Genomic DNA, 24,912 nt, shown 5'->3' on the forward strand with positions numbered 1-24,912 from the left:
ATTTTTCCGCCCATGTCATCGAAGTCTTCCAGCGGCTTCAAGAAGTGCACCCAGTGCGTCCGGGTAATCTCGCTCACTGATAGGCACGCTTCGTGTCTTCAGTGTCTGGGGGCTGGGCACCGCCCGCAGGCCTGCAGTCTTTGTGCTCTTTTGAAAAAGAGGACTCAGGTAGCGAGATTGGCCCAGTGGAACGCGTTGTTCTCGGGCTCTTCGACGACAACAGCATGGGACTCGTCGAGTGCATCGACGTCGACAGCATCGAAGTCTTCGACCTCTGCATCGGCATCGACTGCATCGAGGCTTCTACCTCCTGCATCGTCAGTACCGAGACATCGAAAGGCTGCGTCGACGTCGGTGGTACCGGGACCTCCGCTATTGCTGATGTCGTCGGACGGTGGTGCTTCGTCTGGAGTGCAGGTGAGGGCTGTCCATTCCCCTGCTGGTGGCGGTGAGCCTTCGGGTGGGTCTCCTCCTGCCCTGAGGGCTCCTGCGGTACAGCCCCCCTGAGATCGACCTTCTTCGGCCTCAGCCCCCGAGGAAGCGACGGTTGGATTCTACGTCCTCCTCGTCGGTACCGGGAAGCTCCGGTGACATGCTTCACGTGAAGAAGTCGAAGAAGCATCTACACCGGTCTCCTTCCTGTCTCGGTACCGAGCGCTCTGGGTCGCCGAGGGAGTCGGCACCCAGTAGGCATCGGCACTGGGAAGACCGCTCACCCTCTATTTAGGAGGTGTCGATGCGCTCCCCCTTGGACAGCCCGGAACCGCCTCCACGCCCGGAACAGACTCTGACCTCGAAGCCTGCGTCGGCTTCTCAGTCCTTCTCCAAAGCCGCTCTGCACGAGAGTCTCCGGGTCGTTCTTCCAGAGATTCTGGGAGAGCTGTTGTGCCCTTCTCCTCTGGTACCGGGGGTGCTTGCGCTACCGGTACCATCGGGTGAGGCGACGGCTGGCCCTTTGCCCGAGGTGAGGTCTCCGGTATCGTACCGGCTACGGCCGCCTCCCAGGCAAACTCCCCGATGACGTGGGCGGAGGGAGCTTCGCTGGTGCTGGCGAGGGAGTCCACCTCTCGACGCTCCTACCGTGGCCGTGTTTCCACGGAGTCGAGTCGGGCACGGCTTCAGACGCAGGTTCGTGAACTTGTGTCTGATACCGATGGTGAGGCCTCGTGGGAGGAGGAGGAGGACATCAGATATTTCTCTGACGAGGAGTCTGATGACCTTCCTTCTGACCCAACTCCCTCCCCTGAGAGGCAGCTTTCTCCTCCCGAGAGTCTGTCTTTCGCGGCCTTTGTCCGGGAGATGTCTACGGCCATCCCCTTCCCGGTGGTCGTGGAGGATGAGCCCAGGGCTGAGATGTTTGAGCTCTTGGACTATCCTTCTCTACCTAAGGAAGCGTCCACAGTACCCATGTATCATGTCCTAAAAAAGACATTGCTGGTGAACTGGACCAAGCCATTAACTAATCCCCACATTCCCAAGAAGATCGAATCCCAGTATCGGATCCATGGGGACCCAGAGCTGATGCGCACTCAGTTGCCTCACGACTCTGGTGTGGTGGATCTGGCCCTAAAGAAGGCTAAGAGTTCTAGAGAGCATGCTTCGGCGCCCCCAGGCAGAGACTCCAGAACCTTAGACTCCTTTGGGAGGAAGGCCTATCATTCCTCTATGCTCGTGGCCAAGATTCAGTCCTACCAGCTCTACACGAGCATCCATATGCGGAACAATGTGCGAAAGTTGGCGGACTTGGTGGACAAGCTCCCCTCTGAGCAAGCCAAGCCGTTTCAGGAGGTGGTCAGGCAGCTGAAGGCGTGCAGAAAATTCCTAGCCAGAGGGGTATATGATACCTTTGATGTAGCGTCCAGGGCCGCTGCTCAAGGTGTGGTGATGCGCAGACTCTCATGGCTGTGTGCCTCCGACCTGGTGAATAGGATCCAGCAGCGGATTGCGGACTCCCCTTGCCGAGCGGACAACATTTTTGGAGAAAAGGTCGAACAGGTGGTAGAACAGCTCCACCAGCGGGATAACGCTTTCGACAAATTCTCCCGCCGGCAGCCTTCAGCATCTACCTCATCAGGTAGACGTTTTTATGGGAGAAGGAAGACTGTTCCCTACTCTTCTGGTAAGCGTAGGTACAATCCTCACTCTCGCCAGCCTGCGGCCCAGGCTAAGCCCTAGCGCGCTCGCTCTCGTCAGCAGCGTGCGCCTCAGCAAGGCCCCACGGCTCCCCAGCAATAGCAGGGGACGAGCTTTTGACTGGCTCCAGCAGAGCATAGCCGACATCAACGTGTCAGTGCCGGGCGATCTGCCGGTCGGGGGGAGGTTGAAAGGTTTTCACCAAAGGTGGCCTCTTATAACCTCCGACCGTTGGGGTCTTCAAATAGTCCGGCAAGGGTACGCCCTCAATTTGGCCTCGAAGCCTCCAAATTGCCCACCGGGAACTCAGTCCTACAGCTTCCAGCACAAGCAGGTACTTGCAGAGGAACTCTCTGCCCTTCTCAGCGCCAATGCGGTCGAGCCCGTGCCATCCAGGCAAGAAGGGCTGGGATTCTATTCCAGGTACTTCCTTGTGGAAAAGAAAACAGGGGGGATGCGTCCCATCCTAGACCTAAGGGCCCTGAACAAATATCTGGTCAAGGAAAAGTTCAGGATGCTTTCCCTGGGCACTCTTCTTCCCATGATTCAGGAAAACGATTGGCTATGCTCTCTGGACTTGAAGGACGCCTACACGCACATCCCGATATTGCCAGCTCACAGGCAGTATCTGCGATTTCGTCTGGGCACACGTCACTTCCAGTACTGTGTGCTACCCTTTGGGCTCGCCTGTGCGCCCAGAGTGTTCACGAAGTGCCTGGCTGTAGTAGCAGCAGCGCTTCGCAGGCTGGGAGTGCACGTGTTCCCTTATCTCGACGATTGGCTGGTGAAGAACACATCCGAGGCAGGATCTCTACAGTCCATGCAGATGATTGTTCGACTCCTGGAGCTACTGGGGTTTGTGATAAATTATCCAAAGTCCCATCTTCTCCCAGTACAGAGACTCGAATTCATAGGAGCTGTGCTGGATTCTCGGACGGTTTGTGCCTATCTTCCGGAGACAAGGGCCAACAATCTGCTGTCCCTCGTCTCCCGGGTACGAGCGTCCCAGCAGATCACAGCTCGGCAGATGTTGAGATTGCTGGGCCACATGGCCTCCACAGTTCATGTGACTCCCATGGCTCGTCTTCACATGCGATCTGCTCAATAGACCCTAGCTTCCCAGTGGTTTCAGGCTGCTGGGGATCTAGAGGACATGATCCACCTGTCCATGAGTTTTCTCAAATCCCTGTATTTGGTGGACGATTTGGTCCAATTTGACTCTGGGGCGCCCTTTCCAAATTCCTCAGCCACAAAAAGTGGTGACTACGGATGCGTCTCTCCTGGGGTGGGGAGCTCATGTTGATGGGCTTCACAACCAGGGAAGCTGGTCCCTCCAGGAATGCGATCTGCAGATCAATCTCCTGGAGTTACGCGCGGTCTGGAACGCTCTGAAGGCTTTCAGAGATCGGCTGTCCCACCAAATTATCCAAATTCAGACAGACAACCAGGTTGCCATGTATTACATCAACAAGCAGGGGGGCACCGGATCTCGCCCCCTGTGTCAGGAAGCCGTCAGCATGTGGCTGTGGGCTCGCCGTTACGGCATGTTGCTCCAAGCCACATATCTGGCAGGTGTAAACAACAGTCTGGCCGACAGGTTGAGCAGGATTATGCAACCTCACGAGTGTTCCCTCAACTCCAGAGTAGTGCGCCGGATCTTCCAGGTGTGGGGCACCCCCTTGGTAGATCTCTTTGCATCTCGAGCCAACCACAAGGTCCCTCAGTTCTGTTACAGACTTCAGGCCCACGGCCGACTGGCATCGGATGCCTTCCTCCTGGATTGGGGGGAAGGCCTGCTGTATGCTTATCCTCCCATACCTCTGGTGGGGAAGACTTTGTTGAAACTCAAGCAAGACCGAGGCACCATGATTCTGACTGCTCCTTTTTGGCCGCATCAGATCTGGTTCCCTCTTCTTCTGGAGTTGTCCTCCGATGAACCGTGGAGATTGGAGTGTTTTCCGACCCTCATCACAGAGGACGAAGGGACGCTTCTGCATCCCAACCTCCAGTCTCTGGCTCTCACGGCCTGGATGTTGAGAGCGTTGACTTTGCCTCTTTGGGTCTGTCGGAGGGTGTCTCCCGTGTCTTGCTTGCTTCCAGAAAAGATTCCACTAAGAGGAGTTACTTCTTTTTATGGAGGAGGTTTGCTGTCTGGTGTGACAGCAAGGCCTTAGATCCTCGCTCCTGTCCTACACAGACCCTGCTTGAATACCTTCTGCACTTGTCTGAGTCTGGTCTCAAGACCAACTCTGTAAGGGTTCACCTTAGCGCAATCAGTGCATACCATTACCGTGTGGAAGGTAAGCCGATCTCAAGACAGCCTTTAGTTGTTCGCTTCATGAGAGGTTTGCTTTTGTCAAAGCCCCCCGTCAAACCTCTTACAGTGTCATGGGATCTCAATGTCGTTCTCACCCAGCTGATGAAACCTCCTTTTGAGCCACTGAACTTCTGCCATCTGAAGTACTTGACCTGGAAGGCCATTTTCTTGGTGGCAGTTACTTCAGCTCGTAGAGTCAGTGAGCTTCAGGCCCTGGTAGCCCAGGCCCCTTACACCAGATTTCATCATAATAGAGTAGTCCTCCGCACTCACCCTAAGTTCTTGCCGAAGGTAGTGTCGGAGTTCCATCTGAACCAGTCAATTGTCTTGCCAACATTCTTTCCCCGTCCTCATTCCTGCCGTGCTGAAAGTCAGCTGCACACATTGGACTGCAAAAGAGCATTGGCCTTCTATCTGGAGCGGACACAGCCCAACAGACAGTCCGCCCAATTGTTTGTTTCTTTTGATCCCAACAGGAGGGGAGTGGCTGTGGGGAAATGCACCATTTCCAATTGGCTAGCAGATTGCATTTCCTTCACTTACGCCCAGGCTGGGCTGGCTCTTGAGGGTCATATCACGGCTCATAGTGTTAGAGCCATGGCAGCGTCAGTGGCCCACTTGAAGTCAGCCACTATTGAAGAGATTTGCAAGGCTGCGACGTGGTCATCTGTCCACACATTCACATCTCATTACTGCCTGCAGCAGGATACCCGACGCGACAGTCGGTTCGGGCAGTCGGTGCTTCAGAATCTGTTCGGGGTTTAGAATCCAACTCCACCCCCTTAGGCCCACATTTATTCTGTTTCAGGCTACACTCTCAGTTAGTTGGATAAGTTGTTAGGTCAATCTCAGTTATGTCCTCGCCGTTGCGAGGCCCAATTGACCATGTTTGTTGTTTTGAGTGATCTCCAAAACACAGAAGAAACCTGTCTCCGCAAGCAACAACAGTGATCAAAAACAGTGAAGATGACGCAAAATAAGGAAAAAAATATATCCAAAAGCAAAAAATGCACAGTGGAAGATAAAGAATAAAAAGTAAAAAATTAAAAATAAAAAATAAAAAGAAGGAACTACAAAAAACAAAACTATAAGCGAATAGAAAAAATGAAAAAAAGACGACACAAAAATAATGAAAAAACTAATGAATTTGTTAAGGTGATATGACTCGACACAGTTGTGTTTCGGCCCAACTGGCCTGCATCAGGAGTCTAAATAAAACAAATAAATTTAGAACATATCAATTTTGAACAACATTAATATGCAATAAAAAATTAATCAATATACTATAAAAGACAAAAATCAAATGAGCTGCAAACATCGATCCATTGCGTTTTCTAAGTGCAATTTTTAAGAAGGAAACCAAGAGAAGACAAATGAAAAAAACAGGAAAAAATACATATTTTAAATAAACTAGTCATGTAATTAAAATTACTCATCATTGAATTCTTGTTTGTCAATAAATCTTATGTTGTTACTAGTAGATCACAAATATATCTTTAAAAAACTTATTACATAAAATGAAATAAATCTAAGAATTATTGTCTGCTAAGGATACCCCATCAGTGAGAACAAGCAGCCTGCTTGTCCTCGGAGAAAGCGAATGCTATATACCTGTAGAAGGTATTCTCCGAGGACAGCAGGCTGATTGTTCTCACAAACCCGCACGCCTCCCCTTGGGAGTTGTGTCTTCCCTTGTCTTTGTCTTGCTATATACGGGACTGACGAACACGAGCTGGTTCGGGCGGGAAGACGGTCGCGCATGCGCGGTGCGCATGGGCGCGCGAGGGCTAGCAAATGCCTTTGCTAGTGAAGATTCCGATTGGAGGGGGCTGCCATGGACGTCACCCATCAGTGAGAACAATCAGCTGCTGTCCTCGGAGAATACCTTCTACAGGTATGTAGCATTCGCTTTACCCCATTGTCATCTAATGTGCTAAGCACACCCGCCAATGAGCCCCGGGGATTAGACAGTGCCAGCAAAATATTGTCCACAAAAAGCAGCAATTTGGTGTAAATCCTCCTCCCCACCCCCACATCTAATGACATGAATATTATCCTGCTGTCATATGTGCTGAGCCAAAGGCCCATGGCTAGGGCAAACGGGAGTGGTGAGAGTACAACCCTGCCGGGTCCCCCTGTGGAGTTTAAAGTTGTCCGTATATCCCTCATTAATCTGTAGGTATGCTAAAGGTTTGGTATAAATGGTCTGAATCCAATCTAAATACTGTCCTGTCACACCAACCCTTGACAGAGTGGCTAGCAAATAAGACCTGGACACCCTGTCAAAAGCTTTTTCCGCATCAGTCCTGAGAAGTAATGCGGGTAAGCCAGCCTCCTGAGCCAACCAAAGAATACGAAGAACCCTTCTGATGTTTTCAAAGGTCTGTGTACCTTCAATAAAACCAGTTTGGTCATCTCACACCAAAGTACTCATATAGGCTTGCAACATATGTGCTCAACCTTTTGTAAAAAGCTTATAATCAGTACGTAGGAGTGAAATAGGCATATAAGAGCCAAATTGGGTGGGGTACTTGCTCGGCTTCAAAATAAGTGTGATATCTGCAAGGTGCCAAGAATGAGGCAGCTCCGTTTCCACATCCAGACTGTTAACAACAGCAGGCAACATAGGTTCACCAGCAATTGCTGAGAACACTTATAAAATTGACTAGAATAGTCATCAAGGTCAGGAGGCTTGCCATGTGGAAGAGATTTAATGGCCCATGCTGTCTCTTCCTTTGTGATTGGGGCAGATAATTGGTCGGCCTCTCTCAGTTAAACTAGGCAACTCTACCTGGTCTAAATACGCTACAATCTGTTCTTACCAACAACTTATTCTGGTATATAGAGTATGCAATAAAAATCAGTAAAGGCCTGCGCTATTTCTGAAGACATTCTACAAGCTCTCCCTTGCGGAATCTTGAACTGTTAATATTTTGTGTCTATGAATTCGTTTTTTCAATTTATAAGCTAGTAGGCGGCCCCGCCTTATTACTAGCTTCAAAATATTCCTGTTGTATGGACTTGAGCTTCTTATTAACTTCCTCTAATTCCAAGTCATGTAGGTCATGGCAAAATTTATCTATCTGAGAGAGCACTGATGCTCATCCACGCCCACTTTTATGATGCATTTCAAGTTGAGCAAGCTGTTGTTGAAAGTGATTTTGCTTTTGCCTATGCTCCCTACACGTATACCCAGTGTTCCTTGATTCCTGTCTTCTGAAGTATTTGACCTAGAATGTTGTGTTTTTGTTGGCAGTCATGTCAGCTTACAGAATCAATGAGCTTCAGGCCCTAGTAGCAGGGCCGTGCCAAGGGTCTCTGGTGCCCCCCTGCAGACTATCAGTTGGGCCCTCCCCCCCCCCCCCCCCCGTCTCACTTCTTCATTAGATGTTTCTCCGTTGCTACCTGTCTTTCCTTTAGACTGAAAACTACTGGCCCAGCCAGACCTGACACAAGGGTCTACCACACCCTTCAATGTCAAGCATATACTAGAAAACTGTAAATTAGCTTACACAGGAAAGCAGTTTAAAAAAATAAACACAATTCCTGCTGTTTCTTAACACTGCTCTCCAGAGAAAGCACTGCCTTTATAAAGAGGCTTTTCAGTGGGACTTAGCCTATTAAAAACTATTAGCATAATTAGGAATGGCCAGCCCTTGTAACTGCAGAGACCTAAGCTTTGATTATGCATGTTCCTGTCTTTGTTAGGGGGGGGGGTCTCTTCATCTCATTTACACAGTCTGACCTCCCTGGCTCACTGGGAGCCCAGTCTCTTGGAGACTGCTATACATTGCAAAATAAGATAGCAGATGTAAATTCTCAAAGTGGACATATTCCAAACACTAAAATGAAAATAAAACGATTTTTTCTACCTTTGTTGGCTGGTGACTTTCTTTTTCTGATCATGCTGCAGGGGTATAGCTACGCCCACCCAATCTTGGCTCAGGCCCGCCCAAACGACGACGACTGGAACGGCGACTTTTTCCCCAAGTCGCAACGACAAACGGGCAGGCAGCGCTGTGGTAGTAAAAGCAACAAGGAGACTGGTTTGACTCTCCGTCCTTCACTTCCCTCCCTCTGCGTCCCCCCCGAAAGGAAATGACGTCAGAGGAAGGTGGGACGCAGAGGGAGGGAAGTGAAGGACGGAGAGTCGAACCAGTCGACTTGTTGCTTTTACTACCGCAGCGCTGCCTGCCCGTTTGTCGCTGTGACTTCGGGAGTAGAATGGAACGGAAGTGAGCCAGCGGCCAGCCTATCGCGTCCACTCACTGTAAGTAAAGATCACTGTTTGCACTCCCCCGCGCAGCTGTCGCCGTTCACTCACACAGCAAGCAAACCTGTGAGCTGCTGCATCCACGTTGTTATTCTTTACAGGTGGCTGGGAGATGCTGTGAAGGGGGAGGGGGGAGACGCTGGATAGAAGGGGGAAGGGGATGGACAGAAACAGGATGGGCAGGGGAGAGAGGAGAATTGCTGGACAACAGGGATGGATGGAGGGGAAAGGGAAGAGAGGAAATTTGCTGGAGATGGATGGAGGAGAGGGCAGGGGAGAATGGAGAGTTGCTGAATGGAGCGGAGGGCAGGGGAAGGAGGAGAATTGCTGGACATGGATGGATGGATGGAAGGCAAAGAGGAGAGAGGAAATTTGCTGGAGATGGATGGCTGGAGGAGAGGGCAGGGGAGAATGGAGAGTTGCTGGACATGGAGCGGAGGGCGGGGGAAAGAAGAAAATTGCTGGACATGAATGGATGGAGCGGAAAGGGGAGAGAGGAAATTTGCTGGAGATGGATGTATGGAGGAGAGGGCAGGGGAGAATGGAGAGTTGCTGGACATGGATGGATGGAGGGGAGGTCAGGGGAGACACGAAAATTGCTGAACATGGATGGATGAATGGAGGGGGCAGGGGACAGAGGACATTTGCTGGATAGGGGAGAATGGAGAGTTGCTGGACGAATGGATGGAGGGAGGGGAGAGAAGTCAGGAAGGAGGTGCACATGGATAGAGGGGATGGAAGAGAGGAGAAATGCTGGACATGGATGGAGTGGCGGGCAGGGAAGAGAGGAGAAATGTTGGACAAGGATGGAGGTAAGGAAAGACAAAGGAAGGAGATGCACATGGATGGAGGGGAAGGGAGAGAGGAGAAATGCTGGACATGGATGGAGGGGAGGGAAGACAGAGGAAGTAGATGCACATGGATGGAGGGGAGTGAGGAGAAATGCTGGATATGGATGGAGGGAAAACTGCTGAGTTTAAGGGCTGGTTTGGAACACATTGAGGGCAGATACTGAAACTCGAGGAAGGATAGGGGCAGGGCTACAGATGGTAGACAGGATGCATAAGGACACAGGAGGATGGTGGACATGGTGAGTGAAAAAATATCAAATGGAAAGAAGACACTGCGTAAAACAGAAGACACTGGGACCAAAGCGAATAGATCAGACAACAAAGGTAGAAAAAAGTATTTTATTCAGAATTTATTAATTTGAATATGTCATCTTTTGGAAATGTGCATCTGTGATATTTTGCATGTATGTTTAAATTTTTCTGGTATTTCTGCATGCTGAGTCTGACTTCTTGAGTTAACTTTCCAGTTCAGTATTTTGCCTTCATATTTTTTTATTTCTAGTTCCTTGTGTCATGTCTGTTGTGTCATGTGTTTTTCAAGTGTGATCAAGGTGCAGTATTCTGCTAGCATGTAGTATTCGCAGCCCTTTTTGTTTTGCTTTTTTTCACGAGGTAGTGTATTGGTGTTTTAGAGCCTAGTGTAATTACAGTTCTGCCTTTTCAAGCATAAGGTTGTAGCTCATCCTGTCCTTGGAATTAGTGCTGTTATGGTTTTAAAGATATGAGTGTGTTTTTGCACAAGTTTGTGTATAGCATTTTGCAGTGGAGAGATTGTGGGATAATGTAATTATATTTAAAAATATCAATTTTTCCATTAAGTATGTATGTGGTTATACTGATGCAGGGCAGCTGTTGGGCAGACTATTTAGAAATCCATCATCAAGTGAATTCTTAGGCATTATTTTGTAGGATCCCAAGAGACACTACTCATACTTATATAGACAGTGCGTGCCCACCCATATTAGCTCTGGGCCCACCCAAAATCTCAGGTCTGGCTACGCCACTGTCATGCTGGCCCAGTATCTGATTCTGTTGCTGGTATCTGTCCTCTTAACTCCGTTTCCAGGGCTTCCTTTCCACTGTATGTATCCCTCATTGATAAGTCTCTGACTCTAAAGTTTAGCAATTTAATTAAAGCAAAATGTATTTTCACATATCACAAACTCTTCCTATCCAAGCAGAATGTTTTATATAAAAACAAACACACAAAAAAAGCAATCAGATTTTTACTTACCAGCTATTCTACACTATACGTCAGTTAAACTTCCTCTTTCAACCTCAGCCAATTAAATGGATTTTAGCTGTAGCTATGATAATTATGTACACATCATTGCAGTCATGCCCTCCAGTGTACATGCTCAGAAAAAACAAAAACTTTGAACCACTTACAGATAACAATTACACTATTTATTTTTTATTTCTCCCCAGTCTCACTTGCACGCCTCCCTCCAAACCTGTTCTCTTTCATTTGAATGTTGTTCAAGCTCACCCTGAATGAAAAGTTCTTCCCACACCAAAGACATATATAGCTGCTGGTTGTACTCTTTGAAGCAACTTTAGCAGAGTGTGTCTGTCTCAGCACTGCTGGGCTACCTTCACTTCCTGATGCGGGAAGGGCAGGGGAGAGAGGAGAATCACAACTTCAGGTAAAAGATTTTGCAAGTGAGTGGCGCCCTCTAGAGGTCGCCGCCCCCCTGCGTTGCTTACCCCGCTTACCCCTGCCTAGTAGCTAATCCACCTTACATTAAGTTTCACCACAATAGAGCAGTTCTCTTCATTCACCCTAAGTTCCTAGTGGCGGCGTTCCATCTTAATCAGTCAGTTGTTCTTCCAGCATTTTTCCCTAAACCATATACCCATCCTGGCAAAAAGGTACTGCATACTTTAGACTGAAGTGAGCCTTAGCCTTCTACCAGGAGCGGACTAAAGCCCATGGACAGTACACCCAGCATTTTGTTTCTTTTGACCCAAACTAGATGAGAGTAGCCATCTGCAAATGCACGATAGCTGGCTAACAGATTGCATCTCCTTCACTTTTACTCTGTCCCTAGAGGGCTCACAATCTAAGTTTTTGTACCGGGGCAATGGAGGGTTAAAGGGTCCTTTTACAAAGGCACGCTGAAAAATGGCTTGCGGTAGTGTAGGCGTGAGTTTTGGGTGCGTGACGATCCATTTTTAGCGCTCCTTTAAAAGCCTTTAAAAAAATTTTGCTGAAAATGGGCGCGCGGCAAAATGAAAATTGCCGTGCGCCCATTTTGGGTCTGAGACCTTACCACTAGCCATTGACCTAGTGGTAAAGAGTCATGCAGTAACCGGGCAGTAATGACTGTCGCGCGCCAAATGCCACTTGGCGCACGTCCATTACGTGCTCCTGAAAATAAAAGAATATTTTTCAGACACATGTATCGGATGTGCGCCAAAAATGAAATTACCGCAAGAGTCACGCGGTAGTTGGGCGGTAACTCCATTTTGGCTTGTGTTGGGCGCACGTAGACGCTTATGTGGCTTAGTAAAAGGATCCCCTAAGTGACTTGCACATGGTCACAAGGAGAGCTGCAGTGGGAATTGAACCCAGGTCACCAGAATCAAAGCCCTCTGCAGTAACCATTAGGTTGCTCCTCCACTCTACTTATGCCCAGGTAGGCATTTTAGAGGGTCATGTCAAAGCTCATAATGTCAGGGACATAGAGGAGATGTGCGGTCTTCTGTCCACACATTCAAATCTTATTACTGCTTTGAGCAGGATATCCAACTTGACAGCCGGTTTGGTCAGACAATCCTGTAGAATTTGTTCTGTATCTAGAATCCAACTCCACCCTACTAGGCCCAATTTTAATATTTCTAGGCTGCAACTTCACAATTATCATATAAAGAGTTTCAGGTTAATTGAGTTTGAGGCCTCGACGTTTTGAGTCCCTGTTATCCTAGCTTTGTTGTTTTCGGTGAGCCTAGTAGTTAGGGATGCCCAGCTGTGAGCATAAAACTGGCCTGCTTGTCCTTGGAGAAAATGAAGTTCCTTAGCGTCCCTCCGGACCGGACCAGGATTGGACTGATGGGTTGTGCTCGCCTACCAGCAGGTGGAGACTGAGAAAAAACTCTGACTCTAGAGAGCCAATAGGAGCCCTGGCCATGTGACCTTAGCCTCAGTATTTTCTCAGTCTCCCAGCAGGTAGGAAGTGAGCCCATTAGTCTCTCTCCTTTTCTCTTTAGATATTACAGATATTTGTGATAATTCTTCTGTGCCTGGAATCTTATTTAGAGGCTTGACAGGGTTTCCTTTCTCTTCTTTCTTTGACAGCCTCGGGGGTGTTAAACTCGGGTGTCTCGAGTCCACCCCCCTTCCTCCCCATCTCCCTGGCTTAGCAGGGAAGGGCCGTCCCTTTCTCTGGAAAGGTGTACCGTCTTTGGGAGAGGCAGCCACTTTTAACAGGTAGCTGCTTTAAAAGAATTAAATCAAATAAAAGGAAATTCAAAGAAGCAGCCTTTCTTTCCCCAGACTTCTAACGAGCAGGCAGCTCCAGTGTTTTATTATGATTGAGGGGTTATAAAAAAAAAAAAAAAAAACAAACAGAAGAAAATAATTCAGTATCTGTGACTTTAAACAGCGATTTTTCTCATCAGATTTAATTTCCTCCATTTTCTTGCGTTTTGGCGGCGGCAGTTTAAACAAATGAAGAAAAAAAAAAAAGAAATGTGCGAACCGCGTAAGCGCGGCCACCTGTTTTTTCCGATATGGCTTAAAAGTTCAAACAGCTGCTGTCGGTCAGCGTCGCGCAGTTCACGCAGCCGGAACGTGTAAATTTTGCTCTCCCTTCAAGGTTTCTTCGGGTCCGGTGCTGCCTCCAGTTTTTTCGGGGCCTTTTTCGCCGGCTGTTGTTTCTTCGCCGTTCCACTGGGCTCCGCTTGTTCGGAGGTGTCGGGCGCGCTGTCGACGATCGCCACAGGGCCAGTGGAGCGAACGGCGGCCATTTTGTTTCTCCCTCCATCTTATCAGTCGGGGATCTCTCTGCTGAAGGTAAGGCTGCAGTTCATAGAGCAGTTCGGCTCCAAGATGTGTACACTTTTGTATGTGCTGAACGACGTATTCTAAAATGCTCTTCACATCAGCAGGCAATATTTGGTTGAAAGGGGGCTCCTTTCATATATGAATATATAACAAGCTTTTCTTCTTTTAAATTTCTATGTATCACGGGGCTGTTAACACTAGTTTTTTCTGGTGCTCAGTCATTTTTCATTGCCTGGTGGAAAATCTACATCTTATCATAATATCATAATTCATTTCAAGCATTTTCCTCAATAGCTGTAGTATTATACAGTGTTTTAAGAACTTTAGAAACTTTCTCTATAGGCATAGAGTAAATTTCTGTCTTTCTCATTCCCTGGTGAATAGGACTACATTGTCTAAGAGTCAATTGATTGGTACTTTGCAATTCTGACCATAATATATTAGTTCCGTTCAAGCATTTTACTCCATGCCTATGATGTTATATAGTGTTTTAAGAACTTAACAGACACTCTCAATGGCTGTAGTGTTATACAGTGTTTTCTTTTTCTGACTTTAAGAAGCCTTCTCTAGAGGCATACAGTATATTGTTCAGATGCCATGGGGATATATCAGCTCTTTCATATTCTCTGAGGGACAGTCCTGTCTACCAAGCTCCCAATCACTCAGCTGCCTTAGCAGGCATGCTTTATTCATGTCTTCCCTTCTTTTCCAACTGCCTTGAAGCCTCTCATTTTTCATTTTAGCTTTCTTCTGGTTTTTACAGGACATATGGTCACTTAGAGAATAAAGTCATCCTTTCACTTAAAGATAGTGGACGGTCCTCAAACCATCTACTCGTGTTTGTCTCTACTCTATCAGTGCAGCATTGGCAGATTATAAACATCCTGGTTTGGTCCAGTATGCCTATACATACCATCTGCTATCTCTTCCTCTTCCTTAGAGACCTGATGTTATATCAAGCTTTCTTGAATTCAGATACAGTCTTGTCTACACTGCCTTCACCAAGTGGCTGTGGCACAACTTCACTTTTTTCGTTACAGGTAATTTCCAAGTTTGTCCTTTTTCATTTTCATTCTATGCGCCTTCACTCCAGAGTGTTCTTTCAATTGGAAGGGGATTCACTCACTTCCTGTGTATTTATACCATAGGTACATAAGTATGGTTATGCTGGGTAAGGCCTAAAGTCCATCAAGTCCAGCATTCATATCTAATGGGCATAGGTACATAAGTTTTGCCATTCTGGGGAAGCTCAAATGTCCACCTTTCTACAGCCAGAACAGCATTAAAGAAAAGAAAAAAAAAAAAAAAACCTCTCACGAGAGTATCGAACAGAAATCTGTGCTCCAAAAGCAAGGCTTTGCAGTAATTCTGCAAACTAACGCATACAATATTTGCCATGGCTGTTCACCACTAGGAACACCGGGGACCCTGGGCCTAGGTTCGGTGTTTTAACCTGAAACAAGCTCAACATTCATATCTATTGGGTGTGAGTCTGGTACTACTACTACTACTTAACATTTCTAGAGCGCTACTAGGGTTACGCAGCGCTGTACAAATTAACAAAGAAGGACGTTCCCTGCTCAAAGGAGCTTACAATCTACATCTCAGTGAGGGAGGACGCATGACCGTGGTACGTGGATTAGTGGTATGTGGATTAGGGAGATCCAAGAAATTACAGGCCGGTGAATCAGACGTTCATACTGGGACAATTTTTTTCTGTCCGGAGCGTACTACCATAGCTGGTGGACTCCTATATTCAGAACTTTCTATATTCAGAACTTACCCAACTATGGAACGCCATAGAGATAGGGTTGGAGTTTGTAGCCCTATTTAACTGGTGTCCTTGGTCACCCTTCCTCTTCTCCTCAGGATCCAGAGAATGGCTAGTTTTTTGCTTATGCATTTACCGGTCATTTTCAGCAGTACTCTCTCTTCCGTTCTTTTATAGATCTAAGAGGATGTTCATTGCGCTCTTAGGGTCATTTCATTCTTACCTAGACGACTGCCTAATTGGAGAAAGTCTTATCAGCAGAGTTCTCAGGTCACGCACCGGGTGTTGCATTTCTTACAGTCTCTAGGTTGGGTGGTGATTGTAGCCAGGCCTCTCATTTGATCTCTCATTTGATCTCTCATCAGATATCTCTGATTTTCTCTTTGTTTAGTCAGGTTGGCGCACAGTCTTTTGTCTCCTCTGCAAACATCCCAGTTTATATTTTTCTTGGTGACCTTGGGCCTTCGGCCATTTCCTCGCTCTATTCTGCAGAATGCAATTTTACTTTCTAATGCCCAAGAAGGAATTTTCCTTCATCCTATTGCGAATCTCAGGGTCATCAATCGCACTATTTAAGTGTCATCTAGTTATCTCAAGAACCTTAGTTCTGTCATTGGGATGCTTCGTGCAGTACACTTTTTGGCAGAAGCTTGTTTGTATATATTTTTTTTCTGGGGGACCTCAGCAATTCGTTTTACCTTCGGGTGAATTTTGTTTTCCCTACTGACAAACAAGGCGGAGAGAGCTATGTTGGTCCTTGCCATGGCAATGGGTTATGTCATCCGCCAAGGAGGAGTTAAGAGTATACTCTTGAGTTTGTACTCATTTTTTCTTAGTTGTGTCACCCTGCATTTAGGTGAATTGACTCTCATTTTTTCAGCCTTACTTCCTCACTGCGACACTTCAGGGCTATCTCTTTTTGCCTTCAGGCTCACGAACATTTCTTGCTTCTTCCGTTCAGCAACAGTCTTGACGGAGACAGGGACAGATGCCAACGTCCAGCAGGGGTTTTTCAGCCTTCTTTATGCGTTTTATTCCATCATCTCACTAGGTGTTTACGCAGAACCAAGGCACCCTTCTACATCCGGACCCCCAGTCACTCAAACTTATGGCGTGGTTACTGGGTCTGCAACATCTTTGATATTTTCGCAGGAAGTACTTCAAGTTTTAATTGCTTCCAGACAGAAATCTACATTAAAGTCCTATGAATCAAAGTGGCGACGGTTCACTCTGTGGTACTCCTCTCGCCACTTCATTCCACAAACAGTATCCATTTTGCATGTTTTGGAATATCTTCTGCATCTTGCGAAATCTTGTCTGTCTTACTCATCCATTAGAGTTCATTTGGCAGCTCTATCAGTGATGCATGATACTGTTGACAACCGCACGCTTATGCAGCATCCACTGTCAAAGCGGTTTCTTAAAGGAGTCCTGCACCTGTACCTCCCGCTTCGTCCACCAGCTAGGTGAACTAGGTGAACAGACTCTTAAAGTTCTGTTTTCTAGTAGCCATAACTTTTTCTATGAAGTTTTCCTCTTCAAGCAGTGTTTCCCAGTAGCCATTGCAGCAAGTAGATCTATGTGTGGAATACTTCTACGGTTGGTAACTTCTTTTCGGTCTGCTGTAGTTTAAAGTTTTCACCTTTCCCAATCGGTTTTTTCTTATTGGTTTTGTCCTTCTAGCCAGTAGGCGTAAAAGTTTTTCATTGTTTCTAACCCGCTATATCGCGAAGGATCAAGGAAATGAGAATGTCTATTTCTCTTCTCGCTGAGAGGGCAGTTCCACAGCGTATTACAACATATTCCACAACTTCAGAAGCGGGCTCTATTCTTACTACGGCGATTTTTGGTGCTCTCGGTGCACATTGGTAAGTTGGCAACTTAGTCCTAGTTTCATTTTATTTTGCTCATTGGGACACACTACATGTTAGTTGTCGCCAGGTGGCCTATGCAGCATGAACATTTCTCTGCAGTTTTCATAGGGTCCCTCCCTTCAGATTACTGCTTTGGTACTTCCCATCAGTCCAATCCTGGTCCGGTCCGGAGGGACGCTAAGGAAGGAGAAATTAGATCTTACCTGCTAATTTGCTTTCCTTTAGTCCCTCCGGACCGGACCAGGCCCCTCCCATGTTCTCTCTACTCTTTAGCTTCTTTTATTAAGTAGGAAGTGTATTCAGTAGGAAGTGTATTCATTCCTTTACGATTCGTGGAACAATACTATATATATACAGAACTTTACGTGGTCTATACCACTTCTCTGGTGGTTGCTGGTGAGCTCAATTGCTGGAATCTATCTATAAAACCTTAAATACGCCATACCACTTCTCTGGTGAGAGTTGTGGCTGAGCTCAGTTGCTGGAATATCTATAAAACCTTAAATATGATTTACCACTTTTCTGGTGAGAGTTGCTGGTAAGCTCAGTTGATGGAATATATATAAAATCTTAAGTGGGCCATACCACTTCTCTGGTGAGAGTTGCTGGTGAGCTATAAGACAAGTGAGCCATACCACTTCTCTGGTGAGAGTTGCGGGTGAGCTATATTATGCGTGAGCCATACCACTTCTCTGGGGAGAGTTGCTGGTGAGCTATATTACATGTGAGCCATATCGCTTCTCTGGTGAGAGTTGCTGGTGAGCTATAGTACAAGTGAGCCATACCACTTCTCTAGTGAGAGTTGCTGGTGAGCTGTAATACATATCGGGCCATACCACTTCTCTGGTGAGAGTTGCTGGTGAGCTCTGATACTTGGCATTGCCGAGTGCTTTGTGGCTGCTAGGATTCCATACGGCACAGAAGGTCTTTCTTTTTTTCCTGCTTTGTTATTCAAATACTGAGGCTAAGGTCACATGGCCAGGGCTCCTATTGGCTCTCTAGAGTCAGAGTTTTTTCTCAGTCTCCACCTGCTGGTAGGCGAGCACAACCCATCAGTCCAATCCTGGTCCGGTCCGGAGGGACTAAAGGAAAGCAAATTAGCAGGTAAGATCTAATTTCTCCTTACTCACCTATAGCAGGTGTTTTCCGAGGACAACAAGCCAAGTATTCTCACATATCCTCCCACCTTCCACTGGAGTAGTTATTCTTTATCTGTTTTACATGACTGAGGGAACCGCGCTTGTGCGTTGGGCAGGAAGGCACCAGTGCATGCGCGGTGGGATGCTGATAGAAATTTCTACATTCATCTCATTAGTCAGCATTTGCATCGGGTTCTGTTGGATGACATCACCCAGCTATGAGAATGCTTGGCCTGCTGTCCTCAGAGAACACCTTCTACAGGTGAGTAACTTGGTTATATGTGGCCATCTAGTTGAAAAAAGAAAAATAATTATTCCTTCATGCATCTTAAATTTTAAATTTCAAATTTGTCTTGGAAAATGGGCATTAACACTTTTTATATGATTAAGTTTCTTCTGCAACCATTATCAAATTATAGGCTTCTTTTACAAAGCCATGCTAGTGATTCCCATGCTGCAAATGAGAGGAAGCCATTTGGAACTGAATGGACTTCCTCTCATTTACCACACAGGAATTGCTAGCGTGGCTTTTTAAAAGAAATCCTGTGCTAGGTTGTGAAGAAACAGTGTGTTTTAAGCATGTAAAATGTATTGGATATTTTCCTGCATTATGTTCTGAAGTGTATTTCTCCTGTTTGGCCTGCAGATGGTGCATTTTTATGCTTAAAGCTGTTACAGAGGACTGACTTCTCTTTCTTTATTTGGCACACAGATAATAGGAAGTACCTGTAGTGATGTAACCGAATTTTTTTTTTCTCAAACTTGACTGTTCTGGGCTCTGATTGGCCAGGAGTTTTGAAAATTACCCAGCAGATGCTGGCTGTTGCTTCGGTCTTAGCCAGAAAGAAAGAGAGACAGATCTCTTTACTGAGGCTCGTTGAATTATATGTCCTGATCTTCCCAGATACTGTTCAGTTACCTGTTGTTGTTTCCCAATTGCACATTTTTGTCCACTGTTCCAAATTATGAGAATAAACACAATTGTTTGTTCATTCTGCCTGTCTGGACTGATAAAGAATCCTGGTGGTTTGTGTGTTGGGTCTGTGAGTGCTTTCTGGGAACTGTGGGACCACTGAGAGTGTGTCTTCAGTAACCTAGAAATCATTGGAGATAATTTGAGCGTGGGAGACTCGCCCAGAGGCGGTTGTGACTTAGTTGGTGGGAGGAGGGTGCTAGTGTAGAGCGCAGGCAGACCTGAGCTGTGCTGGGGATAGACCCTCTAAGTGGCCAAGGGATAACTCCAGGCAGATGGCTAGGCGTTTTGTGACATACTGTAGGTAATAACAACATCTTGATTAATCAGATTGTCCTAAGGATGTGCTTTCAGTTTGGAAAACTGCATACATGTAAGTACAGAATATTCACACTTTACATATATAAAACTTACAGATCAATGTGTGTAAACTTGATTTATATGCATTAAAATTGTTTGTGCACTTCAATCAGATTTTATACCCATGCAAGACTGTGGACATTTTTCAAAAATGGCTACAGCCAGGGCGAGGCGACCGAGGCGACCGCATAGGGCCTCGCACTCAAGGGGGCACCGCGTGGCGCGCCTGACGTCGCCCCGCCCCGACCTCCCAATCTCCAGTCCCCCCTCCCTCTGAATTTTAAAAGTTACCTTGACGTCGGATTAAAGCGGCCGGCAGGTAGCAGCAGCAGTTAAAAGCATGCGAGCTGCTTGGCGGCGCTTCGGGAGTCTTCCTTTCCCTCGTTCAGCTCTGGTCCCGCCCCCATGATGCCGAGGTAACTTTTTTTCATTTGCCGCTGTAGCGATACTGAACTTGAGAGTGAGTAGACACTGAGAGACTTTAACAAAGTAAGTTTTATTTTACAATCTGCTTTTATTTTGTAATCTGTTATTTTTTCTGGCTTTCTTTGAGCAGCGTTCTGTTGTACTGTCTTTGCGATGTATAAAATGTATGGTTTTTGAGCAGTCTTTCCCTTGGAGCTGGGTGGGTGGGAGGGAGGGCCTTGGAGCTGGGTGGGTGGGAGGGAGAGAGAGAGACCAGCCTTGGAGCTGGGTGGGAGGCCTTGGAGCTGGGTGGTAGGCCTTGGAGCTGGTGGGTGGGAGGGAGGGAGAGAGAGAGAGAGAGACTGGCCTTGGAACTGGGAGGGAGAGAGTTGGGGAGCCCAGCCCTGGAGCTTGGGAGCCCTGGGGATGGCCCTGGAGCTAGGGGGGGCAGGGCTAGGATGGGGCCCCATCAAATTGGTCTGCATAGGGCCCCACACTTGCTAAGACCGGCCCTGGCTACAGCATTAAAATAAAAAAAACATGTATTCAACTCTGCTATACTGATAGGCAGAGGCAGAAAATTAAGGTTTAAGGTGGACTTTGCCGCAGATATTCAGCCACTACCCATATAGCTAAGCAGTTTAATTTAGGTGGGGAAGTTATCAATACGGGCTACTGTTGTTGGGTTATTTTACCACAGGTTTCCATTTTATGCAATGACACCCTATGCTAAAATAAGTCAACAACAGTAGCGCAAATGTGTAATTCTTTTTGAATATCAGAACCATTAATTTCTGAAACAAAAAATAGCTAAATATCAACCAAAATTTTTTAAATGATCCAAAAAATTAGTCATTTTTTCTATGCACATCTATGGCTCCGGTAGTAGTGCTGCATACCATGGCACAGTAGATTAGGGTTGAAGTTTGTTGTTTGATGGTGCTGACACAGCTTGGGAATGTTATGGAGGTGATGTACTTGAGCTTGGGGAAGAAAGGAGTTAAGTTATTGCTACTGTGCTATCTTTTGCTGATCAGATCACAGAGCAGTGTTGAGAGACAGCATTGCAAGGAACTTCCTGTCTGCCCTTGGGAAAATAGTGAAAAATTGAAAACACAGGAATAATTTCAGATCTAAATTTATAGACATATTGTCTTGCCTTTGTCTATTAATTGAATAATTGTTGATAGCACTGTGGTCATTTATAATCCAATTGAAAAGTTCAATAGCATGTTTTAATTATGATGGATAGTAGTATTGCTATTTAGTTTCTTCATATGCATTTTTACAGCAGTTTTTTGATGATCCTGAAGGGAAGATTGAATTGCCGCTGGGTCTTAAAGTTCATTCATGGAAACGGCCAGCTGATTTGTATGCTGCTATGGTAAGAAACATTTTTGCTTATCAGTTTAATGATAACCAAGTGGAAAACTAATAATCGAGGAGTAGATATTCAGCCAACAGCAGTGAGAATTTTTTTTTACCACTGCCGGCGTTATCCCCAGATATTTAGTGCCAGGCCATGTCCGGGCATTGGCATTGAATATCCAGGTTTTTGCGGCCGGCTATCCCTTATACGGTTAAGTACGATATTCTGTACTTAGCCACCTAAGCGACACTGTATAAAGATAGGATTGTGTTGTATGTGGTCCAATTTGGCTGTTTAGTGTTAGGTTCTCAGGTTCAAAACACGCAGGCACGGACTCTGGAGTAATCATGAGCCCTTGGGCTGCTGACAAGGTGAGGCAGCAGCAGGCAAAACCCACAAACCAACACTGGGCTAGAACGCACCGGACTGGTACGCACAGAACTGGAACACACTGGGCTGGAACGCACCGGACTGGTACGCACTGAACTGGAACACACTGGACTGGAACGCATCGGACTGGTACGCACTGGACTGGAACGCACTGGACTGGAACCCACTGGACTGGTACACACTGGACCGGAACACACTGGACAGGAACACACGGGACTGGACCTAGGCTTCACCTACACTTAGCCGCCGTTCCCCGGGGGTTGAGCCCCCGGGTGCAGGCAGCCGGCAGGGCTTGGAGGAAAACTAGTACTGGAACAGCAGGAATCAGGATTCAGAAGTGCCCACAGGCACCTAGACAAAAGCAGGGCAGACAGGGTTCAGAAGTGCCCACAGGCACCTAGACAAAAGCAAGGCAGACAGGGGTACAGGGTACTCCCAGGAATCAGGATTCAGAAATGCCCACAGGCACCTGGACAAAAGCAAGGCAGACAGGGGTTCAGGGTACTCAGACAGGAAGGAAAGGAAGCCAAAAGCAGACAGGATTCAGAAGTGCCACCAGGCACCCAGACAAGAGCAAGGCAGAAGTGCTAACTGCACCAGGAATACAGGGTTCTCAGACAGGAGGGAAAGGGAGCCAATAGGACTGGAATCAGCAGGGATGGTCTTAGGCTGAGGCGGCCGCATAGGGCCTCACACTTAAGGGGGCCCCACGTGGCGCGCCTCAGTCAGTCTCCTCCGCTTTTTTACCTTGCTCTGAGTCTGACATCGTAGCAGCTCAGCTGCGCAACGTCAGTGAAAGCGCTGTCTGACATCTCTCTCTCCACCAGCCTTCCCTTCGCTTCACTCGTTCGTTCCCTCTGTGTCCCGCCCTCGCAAGGAAATGACGTCAGAAGAATGCGGGGCACTGAGGGAATGAACGAGCACGAAGGGAAGGCTGGTGGAGAGACGTCAGACAGCGCTTTCACTGAGGCTGCGCAGCTGCTGCAACGGAGGTAAATTTTAAAAGTAGAAGATTTGAACCAGAGAGGGCAGGCAGAGGTGGACATGGGAGTGGGAGGGATGGAGAGAGAGGAGAGCTTTGATGGATGGACATGGATGGGAGGGCAGGGCCCAGGGAGAGAGGATTAATTGCTGGACATGGAGGGGAGGGAGAAGACTTGCTGGATATGGATAGATGGAAGGGGGCAGGGGAGAGAGGAGCATCGATGGACATGGATGGGAGGGCAGGGCCCAGGGGGAGAGGATAAATTGCTGGACATGGAGGGGAGGGAGGAGAATTGCTGGATATGGATGGATGGAGGAGGGAAGGGGAGAGAAGAGCATCGATGGACAAGGATGGACATGGAGGGAAGGGCCCAGGGAGAGAGGAGAAATTGCTGGACATGGAGGGGAGGGCAGGGGAGAGGAGAATTGCTGGATATGGATGGATGGAAGAGGGAAGGGGAGAGAGGAGCATCGATGGACAAGGATGGACATGGATGGGAGGGCAGGGCCCAGGGAGAGAGGATTAATTGCTGGACATGGAGGGGAGGGCAAGGGAGAGAGGAGAAATGTTGGGCAGGAATGGAGGGAAGGAAAGACAAAGGACGGAGATGCACATGGATGGAGGGGAAGGGATAGAGGAGAAATGCTGGACATGGATGTAGGGGAGGGGAGGAAAGTAGATGCACATGGATGGAGGGGAGTGTGGAGAAATGCTGGATATGGATGGAGGGAAAACTGCTGATGAAAGGATAGGGACAGGGCTACAGATGGTAGACAGGACACAGGAGGATGGTGGACATGGTGAGTGAAAAAATATCAAATGGAAAGAAGACACTGCATAAAACAGAAGACACTGGGACCAAAGCGGATAGAAAAACTAAATGATCAGACAACAAAGGTAGAAAAAAAGTATTTTATTCAGAATTTATTAATTGGAATATGTCAGCTTTTGGAAATGTGCATCTATGATATTTTGCATGTAAGTTTCAGTTTTTCTAGTATTGCTGCATGCTGAGTCTGACTTCTTGAGGTAACTTTCCAGTTTAGTATTTTGCCTTCATATCTGTTGTGTCATGTGTTTTTCATGTGTGATCAAGGTGCAGTATCCTGCTAGCGTGTAGCATTTGCAGCCCTTTTTGTTTTGTTTTTTTCACGAGGTAGTGTATTGGTGTTTTAGAACCTGGTGTAATTACAGTTCTGCCTTTCCACGCATAAGGTTGTGCTCGTCCTGTCCTTGGAATTAGTGCTGTTATGGTTTGGTAAGGTTAAGAGTGTATTTTTGCACAAGTTTGTGTATAGTGTTTTGCAGTGGAGAGATTGTGTGTCTGCACCTCTGACCCCCCTGGGGTTATGAGAATTGGAACTACTAATTGTAGAGGACTTGAACTGAATAATTTCTGGGGGGGGGGGGGGGTTCATGATAGCATTGTGCTTATTATTTCAATCAGTTTTTCTGTAGAAGTTTAGCTTCATTTGTGTCAAGTCTGTGTTCGTGACCACCCTCAGACTTACTTTATTTCTGGGGGTCGGCATCTATGCTGGCTTCTGTCTGTTTCTGTGTTAGTCTTGTCTCTGTCTCTGTGTGCTGATTGCTTCACTAGACCTCACCTGTGTGGGGTATGCCTCTCTGAGGAGCCAGCATCTAAGATGGCTCCCGCTTGTTTTGTGCCAGCTTCCAAGATGGCTCCTGCCTGTTCTTCCTATGTGTTCCAAGCCTCTCCTTGGTGAGAGTGTGTTCCCTGCTCCTGTCCTGCAGTAGGTGACATCATCAGTGAGAGCCTTCATAAGGAAGTGCTGTGCTTGCATTCAGGGCCTTTGCATAGTAAGTAAGAGACAAATCATTCCTTTCAGTGCCCTTCTCCACCACCGCCAACTCCAGGCTCCGCCCTTTCTGCCTCGCCTCACCCCATGCTTGGAATAAACTCCCTGAGCCCATACGCTAGGCCCCCTCCCTGCCCATCTTCAAATCCCTGCTCAAAGCCCACCTCTTCAATGTCGCCTTCGGCACCTAACCACTATACCTCTATTCAGGAAATCTAGACTGCCCCAACTTGACATTTCGTCCTT

The 24,912-nt window shown here is 47.2% G+C and overlaps 1 protein-coding gene across 1 annotated transcript in view; it reads left to right on the forward strand.

The window, feature by feature from the left end:
* The window catches only part of ADGB (androglobin), a 738,031-nt gene that overhangs the window by 61,238 nt on the left and 651,881 nt on the right, over positions 1-24,912 (forward strand). Inside the window, exon 3 of the mRNA XM_030198035.1 lies at positions 21,397-21,486. Within this exon, the coding sequence (XP_030053895.1) occupies positions 21,397-21,486 (90 nt within the window). The remainder of the gene's footprint in view (positions 1-21,396; positions 21,487-24,912) is intronic.

Source organism: Microcaecilia unicolor, chromosome 3, assembly GCF_901765095.1.
Source record: "Microcaecilia unicolor chromosome 3, aMicUni1.1, whole genome shotgun sequence".
In the NCBI taxonomy this organism is placed as follows: Eukaryota; Metazoa; Chordata; class Amphibia; order Gymnophiona; family Siphonopidae; genus Microcaecilia; species Microcaecilia unicolor.